Below are 10,389 nucleotides of genomic sequence, written 5' to 3' on the forward strand. Positions count from 1 at the left end.
ATGGCCTCAAGCCATTTTGTGGAATCTGGGCTCACCATTGCTTCTTCATAGTTCGTAGGTTCGTCATGGTCAAGTAACATGACCTCCAAAACAGGATTACCGTACCACTCTGGTGCGGATCTCACTCTGGTTGACCTACGAGGTTCGGTAGTAACTTGATCTGAAGCTTCATGATCATCATCATTAACTTCCTCACTAATTGGTGTAAGCATCACTGGAACTGATTTCAGTGATGAACTACTTTCCAATTTGGGAGAAGGTACAGTTACCTCATCAAGTTCTACTTTCCTCCCACTCATTTCTTTCGAGAGAAACTCCTTCTCTAGAAAGGATCCATTCTTAGCAACGAATATCTTGCCTTCGGATCTGTGATAGAAGGTATACCCAACAGTAACTTTTGGGTATCCTATGAAGACGCACTTTTCCGATTTGGGTTTGAGCTTATCAGGATGAAACTTTTCACATAAGAATCGCAACCCCAAACTTTAAGAAACGACAACTTTGGTTTCTTGCCAAACCACAGTTCATATGGTGTCGTCTCAAACGGATTTAGATGGTGCCCCTTTTTTTACGTGAATGCAGCTGTCTCTAATGCATAACCCCAAAACTATAGTGGTAAATCGGTAAGAAACATCATAGATTGCACTATATCCAATAAAGTACGGTTATGACATTCGGACACACCATTATGTTGTGGTGTTCCAGGTGGCACGAATTTGTGAAACTATTCCACATTGTTTTAATTGAAGACCAAACTCGTAACTCAAATATTTGTCTCCGCGATCAGATCGTAGAAACCTTATTTTCTTGTCACGATGATTTTCCACTTTACTCTGAAATTCTTTGAACTTTTCAAATGTTTCAGACTTATGTTTCATCAAGTAGATATACCCATATCTGCTCAAATCATTTGTGAAGGTCAAAAAATAACGATACTTGCCGTGAGCCTTAACACTCATCGGACCGCATACATCAGTATGTATTATTTCCAATAAGTCAGTTGCTCGCTCCATTGTTCCGGAGAACGGAGTCTTAGTCATCTTGCCCATGAGGCATGGTTCGCAAGTATCAAGTGATTCCAAAATCCCATCAGTATGGAGTTTCTTCATGCGCTTTACACCAATATGACCTAAACGGCAGTGCCACAAATAAGTTGCACTATCATTATTAACTTTGCATCTTTTGGCTTCATTATTATGAATATGTGTATCACTACGATCGAGATCCAACAAACCATTTTATTGGGTGTATGACCATAGAAGGTTTTATTCATGTAAACAGAACAACAATTATTCTCTAATTTAAATGAATAACCGTATTGCAACAAACATGATCAAATCATATTCATGCTCAACGCAAGCACCAAATAACACTTATTTAGTTTCAACACTAATCCCGAAAGTATAGGGAGTGTGCGATGATGATCATATCAATCTTGGAATTACTTCCAACACACATCGTCACCTCGCCTTTTACTAGTCTCTGTTTATTCTGCAACTCCCGTTTCGAGTTACTACTCTTAGCAACTGAACCAGTATCAAATGCCGAGGGGTTGCTATAAACACTAAAAAAGTACACATCAATAACATGTATATCCAATATACCTTTGTTCACTTTGCCATCCTTCTTATCCACCAAATACTTGGGGTAGTTCCACTTCCAGTGACCAGTCCCTTTGCAGTAGAAGCACTTAGTCTCAGGCTTAGGACCAGACTCAGGCTTCTTCACTTGAGCAGCAACTTGCTTGCCGTTCTTCTTGAAGTTCCCCTTCTTCCCTTTGCCCTTTTCTTGAAACTAGTGGTCTTGTCAACCATCAACACTTGATGTTTTTCTTGATTTCTACCTTCGTCGATTTCAACATCACGAAGAGCTCGGGAATTACTTTCGTCATCCCTTGCATACTATAGTTCATCACGAAGTTCTACTAACTTGGTGATGGTGACTAGAGAATTCTGTCAATCACTATTTTATCTGGAAGGTTAACTCCCACTTGATACAAGCGATTGTAGTACTCAGACAATCTGAGCACATGCTCACTGCTTGAGCTATTCTCCTCCATCTTTTAGCTATAGAACTTGTTTGGAGACTTCATATCTCTCAACTCGGGTATTTGCTTGAAATATTAACTTCAACTCCTGGAACATCTCATATGGTCCATGACGTTCAAAACGTCTTTGAAGTCCCGATTCTAAGCCGTTAAGCATGGTGCACTAAACTATCAAGTAGTCATCATATTAAGCTAGCCAAACGTTCATAACGTCTGCATCTGCTCCTGCAATAGGTCTGTCGTCTAGCGGTGCATCAAGGACATAATTCTTCTGTGCAGCAATGAGGATAATCCTCAGATCACGGATCCAATCCGCTTCTTTGCTACTAACATCTTTCAACACAATTTTTCTCTAGGAACATATCAAGAATAAACACAGGGAAGCAACAACGCAAGCTATTGATCTACAACATAATTTGCAAAATACTATCAGGACTAAGTTCATGATAAATTCAAGTTCAATTAATCATATTACTTAAGAACTCCCACTTAGATAGACATCCCTCTAATCCTCTAAGTGATCACGTGATCCATATCAACTAAACCATGTCCGATCATCACGTGAGATGAAGTAGTTTCAATGGTGAACATCACTATGTTGATCATATCTACTATATGATTCACGCTCGACCTTTCGGTCTCCGTGTTCCGAGGCCATATCTGCATATGCTAGGCTCGTCAAGTTTAACCTGAGTATTCCGCGTGTGCAACTGTTTTGCACCCGTTGTATTTGAACGTAGAGCCTATCACAACCGATCATCACGTGGTGTCTCAGCACGAAGAACTTTCGCAACGGTGCATACTCAGGGAGAACACTTTTATCTTGAAATTTTAGTGAGTGATCATCTTATAATGCTACCGTCAATCAAAGCAAGATAAGATGCATAAAAGATAAACATCACATGCAATCAATATAAGTGAAATGATATGGCCATCATCATCTTGTGCTTGTGATCCCCATCTCCGAAGCACCGTCATGATCACCATCGTCACCGGCGTGACACCTTGATCTCCATCGTAGCATCGTTGTCGTCTCGCCAATCTTATGCTTCTACGACTATCGCTACCGCTTAGTGATAAAGTAAAGCATTACAGGGCGATTGCATTGCATACAATAAAGCGACAACCATATGGCTCCTGCCAGTTGCCGATAACTCGGTTACAAAACATGATCATCTCATACAATAAATTTAGCATCATGCTTTGACCATATCACATCACAACATGCCCTGCAAAAACAAGTTAGACGTCCTCTACTTTGTTGTTGCAAGTTTTACGTGGCTTCTACGGGCTTAGCAAGAACCGTTCTTACCTACGCATCAAAACCACAACGATAGTTTGTCAAGTTGGTGTTGTTTTAACCTTCGCAAGGACCGGGCGTAGCCACACTCGGTTCAACTAAAGTGAGAGAGACAGACACCCGCCAGTCACCTTTAAGCATCGAGTGCTCGCAACGGTGAAACCAGTCTCGCGTAAGCGTACGCGTAATGTCGGTCCGGGCCGCTTCATCTCACAATACCGCCGAACCAAAGTATGACATGCTGGTAAGCAGTATGACTTATATCGCCCACAACTCACTTGTGTTCTACTCGTGCATATAACATCAACGCATAAAACCAGGCTCGGATGCCACTGTTGGGGAACGTAGTAATTTCAAAAAAATTCCTACGCACACGCAAGATCATGGTGATGCATAGCAACGAGAGGGGAGAGTGTTGTCTACGTACCCTCGTAGACCGAAAGCAGAAGCATTAACACAACGCGGTTGATGTAGTCGTACGCCTTCACGATCCGACCGATCAAGTACCGAACGCACGGCACCTCCGAGTTCAGCACACGTTCAGCTCGATGACGTCCCTCGAACTCCGATCCAGCCGAGTATTGAGGGAGAGTTTTGTCAGCACGACGGCGTGGTGACGATGATGATGTTCTACCGACGCAGGGCTTCGCCTAAGCACCGCTACGATATTATCGAGGTGTAATATGGTGGAGGGGGGCACCGCACACGGCTAAGAGATCAATGATCAATTGTGTGTCCATGGGGTGCCCCCCTGCCCCCGTATATAAAGGAGCAAGGGGGGAGGCGGCCGGCCTAGGAGGAGGGCGCGCCAAGGGGGGAGTCCTACTCCCACCGGGAGTAGGACTCCTCCTTTCCTTGTTGGAGTAGGAAAAGGGAAGGGAGAAGGAGAAAGAAGGAAGGGGGCGCCCCCCCTCCCTAGTCCAATTCGGACTAGTCCATGGGGAGGGGTGCGGCCACCCTTTGGGGCCTTTCTCTCCTTTCCCGTATGGCCCATTAAGGCCCAATACGAATTCCCGTAACTCTCCGGTACTCCGAAAAATACCCGAATCACTCGGAACCTTTCCGATGTCCGAATATAGTCGTCCAATATATCGATCTTTACGTCTCGACCATTTCAAGACTCCTCGTCAAGTCCCTGATCTCATCCGGGACTCCGAACTCCTTCGGTACATCAAAACATATAAACTCATAATATAACTGTCATCGTAACGTTAAGCGTGCGGACCCTACGGGTTCGAGAACTATGTAGACATGACCGAGACACCTCTCCGGTCAATAACCAATAGCGGAACCTGGATGCTCATATTGGCTCCCACATATTCTACGAAGATCTTTATCGGTCAAACCGCATAACAACATACGTTGTTCCCTTTGTCACCGGTATGTTACTTGCCCGAGATTCGATCGTCGGTATCTCAATACCTAGTTCAATCTCGTTACCAGCAAGTCTCTTTACTCGTTCCGTAATACATCATCCCGCAACTAACTCATTAGTTACAATGCTTGTAAGGCTTATAGTGATGTGCATTACTGAGTGGGCCCAGAGATACCTCTCCGACAATCGGAGTGACAAATCCTAATCTCGAAATACGCCAACCCAACAAGTACCTTCAGAGACACCTGTAGAACACCTTTATAATCACCCAGTTACGTTGTGACGTTTGATAGCACACAAAGTGTTCCTCCGGTAAACGGGAGTTGCATAATCTCATAGTCATAGGAACATGTATAAGTCATGAAGAAAGCAATAGCAACATACTAAACGATCGAGTGCTAAGCTAACGGAATGGGTCAAGTCAATCACATCATTCTCCTAATGATGTGATCCCGTTAATCAAATGACAACTCATGTCTATGGCTAGGAAACATAACCATCTTTGATCAACGAGCTAGTCAAGTAGAGGCATACTAGTGACACTCTGTTTGTCTATGTATTCACACATGTATCAAGTTTCCGGTTAATACAATTCTAGCATGAATAATAAACATTTATCATGATATAAGGAAATAAATAATAACTTTATTATTGCCTCTAGGGCATATTTCCTTCACTAGTAAACTCCATAGATGGATCTTGGTGATGCGTAGAAAATTTTAAAATTCTGCAACGATTCCCAACACCTCCTCCCTCCCTCCTTTATATACGTGGGAGGGGGCACCCCATAGACACACAAGTTGATCTTTAGCCATGTGCGGTGCCCCCCTCCACAGTTTTACACCTCGGTCATATCGTCGTAATGCTTAGGCGAAGCCCTGTGTCGGTAACTTCATCATCACCGTCACCATGCCGTCCTACTGACGAAACTCTCCCTCGGCCTCAACTGGATCAAGAGTTCGAGGGACGTCACCGAGCTGAACGTGTGCAGATCGCGGAGGTGCCGTGCGTTCGGTACTTGGATCGATTGGATCGCGAAGACGATCGACTACATCAGCCGTGTTACTATACGCTTCCACTTTCGGTCTATGAGGGTACGTGGACACACTCTCCCTGCTCGTTGCTATGCTTCCCCTAGATAGATCTTGGGTGATCGTAAGATTTTTTTTAAATACTACGTTTCCCAACAGGTAAAACCCTACGTCCTGCTTGAATATATTGAAGTGTATAGGATGATTACAAAGTTGATCTACCACGAGATCAAAGGAACTAAACCCTAGGCAAGTAGGATGATGGTTGTTGTTCTAGCCTCTACAGACTAAATCCTCTGGTTTACATAGACACCAGGGATACTAGGGTTACATATGGTCGGTTAAAACAAGGGGATAGGCATGCCGAATCTTCTATCTTGACTTGGAGGACACACCAAGACTCCGAGGGTTTCCTGTCTGGACACGGAGTTGCCTTATAGCTCAGTTTTTTGGTAATCATACAATGGTCCACCTGTTCGGCCCATAAGAGGTAGGCCGGCAGCCCGAGGACCCCCTAGTCCAGGACTCCCTCACCTGGGTAGGAGCACTTTTGCTCTCCGACGGAGCGATTCCACCAAGGAAACTTTCCTCCGGGAGGGGAAAATTAAAGCTATCGACATCACCAACGATCCTCTCATCGTGGGAGGACCAATCTTTGTCAACATGTTCACCAACACTATCTCATCTCAAACCCTAATTCATATCTTGTATTAATCTCTGTATCAAAACATCAGAATTGTACCTGTGGGTTGCTAGTAGTGTTGATTACATCATGTAGTTGATGCTAGTTGGTTTATTTGGTGGAATATTATATGGTCAAATCCTTAATGATATTCAATACTCCTCTGATCTTGAACATGAAAATGATTTGTGAGTAGTTACTTCTATTCTTGAGGACATGGGAGAAGTCTTGTTATAAGTAATCATGTGAATTTGTTATTTGTTTGATATTTTCATGATATGTATATTGTTCTTCCTTTAGTGGTGCCATGTGAATATCGACTACACGACACTTCACCATACTTGGGCCTAAGGGAAGGCATTGTGGAGTAATAAGTAGATGATGAGTTGCTAGAGTGATAGAAGTTTAAACCCTAGTTTATGCGTTATTCCATAATGGGCTGATTTGGGTCCATATGTTTAATGATATGGTTAGATTTATCTTAATTCTTCTTTTGTAGTTGCGGATGCTTGCGAGAGGGGGTAATCGTAATTAGGATGTTTGTTCAATCAAGAACAACACTCAAGCACCGGTCCACCCACGTATCAAATCATCAAAGTAGCGAACGTGAATCAACTAAACATAATGAAAGTGACTAGACGATAATTCTCATGTGTCCTCGAGAACGCTTTGCTTTATATAAGAGAAAATTCTGGCTTGTCCTTTGTTATAAAAAGGATTGGGCCACCTTGCTGCACCTTTCTCACTATTGCTACTTGTTACTTGTTACGAATTATGTTGCTATCAAACTACCTGTTACCGCTATTTTCAGTACTTGCAAAGAATACCTTGTTGAAAACCGCTTATCATTTTGTTATGTTCCTCGTTGGGTTCGACACTCTTACTTATCGAAATTTCCGATCGAGGTGTATGTGCGCTGCTTGGTCAATATAGCCAAGGAGGTGTATGTGCGTTGCTTTGTCAATACAACCAAGGAGGCGTACCAGACAGGGCTCGGTAGGAGTACATGCATGGCGAAAATTGGACAATTTGAGACGAGGCTTGGTACTAAGAGGCCGTTTGTATCGCTGCCCTCAACTGCCAAGCCAAAATATTGTCGTTGACTGGGACTAGGGCGTCAGTTTGGATCGCTCCCGATTTTTTGGCACGCCTAGCTCGCCCACAGGGCGGGTGATTTGCTCGCCAATTTTTTGGTCGGCCTACGATTTGGCAAAGTGAACGTGGGCAACAACCAAACAGCCCCTAACATTTTGGGTGTGGTCTTCGTGAGGATGTAGTGACATTTATATATGGAGCTCTTTGTTACATGATGATTACTCATCGCAATCTTTTTCTAATTCGCACCGCCCTTTCTCTCTAAATTGCATCAAAGAACTACTAGGGCTTATCCCAAGAAAACCGTCACGCCCATCGTTTCTGTTGATTTTAATTTATCCTCCCTTGCATTTGCAGCAGGAGTCACCAAGGCAGGGTGGCAACAGTTTGATGGCAAGCCATGTTTATCATCAATAGACAAGCCCCACTACACATCATCAAAATTGTCCAGCCGCTGGATTTGCTAGCTTGTCCATTATCATCCGTCCGATCTAGACATGAGCCTCCCTATTACTACCATGCAGCATGCATTAGTGCGTTTCAAGTGGATTTTAAATCTGATCACAATTAATTAGTTATGAAATCTTCAACCTTTCAAGTTAATATTTTTGTTTTGTCGTACAAATCTTCGACATATTTCGTATCTTAAGAAATGAATTTATATTGCATACGACACTGAGAAATCAAATCTCCCATTCGTGGGAGGCAACGCATGGGGTATGGCTAGTTGATATCAAAAAGAAGAGGAGAGAAAACTTAGACGTACGAATGCCCTATATATTTTCCAGGGTATGATAGCCCTATATATTTTCAAAACAATCCATGCATACTGTAATCAAGCCCTATATATTTTCCAGGGTATCTATCTACAGTTTCATGGGCTCACGTAGGTAGGTACGTGTATCACATTACTTTGCACAATGCATGTCATGTAATGGAGAAGCCGGTGGTGGCGCAGTTTCCAACAAGGTCGGAGGAGGACGTGGACAATAACGAGGATCTCTTACCGTGCCTGCCGGCAGCGAGCGGCGCGACGGGCTGGTGGCCTGCGAAGAGGGAGACATGCCCGGCGAGCTTGTCCTTGCGGGAGAAGGTGGTGCCGCAGGAGCATATCCAGCGGTGGTCGCCGCAGTGCTTCTCGTGGGTGCGGAGGTCGGAGAGGACGGAGAAGTGCTTGCGGTTGCAGCGGTTGCAGACGTACATCTTGGGGCAGTGGCTGCGCTTGTAGTGGTTCTTGACGCAGATGACCGACTTGAGCGGCTGGAACTTGGCGTGCCTCCGGTTCCACCGGCACCCGTCGTGCGGGCACGAGTACTTGCTGTTCCTTGATCTCCCCGCGGCGTCGGCGGCGTCCTCGCCGGAGGTCGCGAACAGCCTGGTGGTCGGGTTGGCGAGCGCCGCCTTGCTCTTGTACTCGTCGCCGTGCGCGCGCATGTGCATGCGCAGGTTGGCGTCGCGCTTGAACCCCTTGCCGCACACCTGGCAGTAGTGCGTGTACTTGGCCAGCAGCTCGGCCGCGTCTAACTCGATGATCGTCGTGTCCACCGCCGAGGCCGTCGTCGCTTGCGTCGGAGATGACACGGCGGCCGCCTCCGCGGAGTTTCCGGGGATGTCGTGGCCGCCACCATGGTGCTGCTGCTGCCACTGCCGCATGGCATCCACCATGGCCTCCTGGTCATCATCCGCTGCGCCGTTCTTTGCATGGCCGTCGACCACACCCTCCCGCGTGGCCGCGTCATAACCGGATGTTGTCAACGCGCTGAGGCCGTAAGGGTGCTGTAGGGCGTACAGCATGGATGTGGCCACGGTGATGATCTCCTGGACGACGGCGCTGGCTCCGGGCAGCACGGGGTCGACGACGTGGCCGTGGCCGCGACCGACCGCGAGGCCGACGAGCGGCTCCAGCTGCTGCACCTTGTCCTTGAGCACGGACAGGTTGTACAGCAGGGCGCTGCGGTGGGTGTCGGGCACCGGCACCGCCAGCCCGCCGTCTCCGGCGAAGGCGGCGTCCGCTCCAATGCCATTGATTCCATGGAACAGCTGCTGCTGATTTTGTAGGAAGTATGGGCTTGCACCGGCATCTGGGAACATCTCGCTAACCCTATCCTATATTTAGCAACAGTATGCATATGATCTGCCCAGACGATTCAACAGGAATTTCAATAAGTAGCTAGGGAAGAAGACATGAATAGGGATCGATGGGGGGATTGGGATAGAACTAGAAGAGGGGAAAGGGCAAGTCAACTGGGGCTGCGCACTTGGCAACATCCCTACTTGAAGCCTCCCTCGAATGGAACCGGACCAGAACTCACACTGCACCACATATGTCATAGGTATAATATATACTAGTACTTAAGTTTATTTTTTGTGAAGAATATACTATCATCTCTGTTCCAAATTACAAGATGTTTTCGGATATTTTTATATGGAGTACAAACGGACTAAAACGAGTGAACAAACACACTAAAACATGTCTATATTCATTTGATTTGGAAAATCCGATTTAGAAAAAATTAGTAGATCTCATAATTTGGAAAAGAATAGTTATGTTTCTACCCCTCTGAACCGAAGTACTGCAGCTTCAATAGAAAAAGGGAAACATTTGGGGCCGGGGCACCGGCGGAAACATTGGGCCGGTCTCCCTCTTCCTCGCGCAGCTCGCAGCTCCCCCACATCTCGCGCAGCTCGCCGGGGCGCGCGCCGCCTTCTTCTTCTGCCCCCTCCTCCCCACCCCTTCCCCATCCCTTCCCCTCTTCCCGAGCTGCGACTGGGCCACCACGACCTCCATCGCCGGCGGCCAGGCTCCCCTCGCCGACTGCCATGGCTGCCTGCCGCCATGGCCAGATCCATCCCCTACCT

The 10,389-nt window shown here is 46.1% G+C and overlaps 1 protein-coding gene across 1 annotated transcript; it reads right to left on the reverse strand.

The window, feature by feature from the left end:
• Window positions 1–8,108: 8,108 nt before the first annotated feature.
• Window positions 8,109–9,726, reverse strand: LOC123164627 (protein SENSITIVE TO PROTON RHIZOTOXICITY 2-like). The gene has a single exon (XM_044582167.1). The coding sequence runs from the start codon at window positions 9,619–9,621 to the stop codon at window positions 8,458–8,460; it is 1,164 nt and encodes a 387-aa protein (XP_044438102.1). The 5' UTR covers window positions 9,622–9,726; the 3' UTR covers window positions 8,109–8,457.
• Window positions 9,727–10,389: the final 663 nt, after the last annotated feature.

This window comes from Triticum aestivum, chromosome 1D, assembly GCF_018294505.1.
Source record: "Triticum aestivum cultivar Chinese Spring chromosome 1D, IWGSC CS RefSeq v2.1, whole genome shotgun sequence".
In the NCBI taxonomy this organism is placed as follows: domain Eukaryota; kingdom Viridiplantae; phylum Streptophyta; class Magnoliopsida; order Poales; family Poaceae; genus Triticum; species Triticum aestivum.

Excerpts from the sequence above, each read along its gene's own strand:
- LOC123164627 (XM_044582167.1), bottom strand. The coding sequence starts at position 9,621 with ATGTTCCCAGATGCCGGTGCAAGCCCATACTTCCTACAAAATCAGCAG.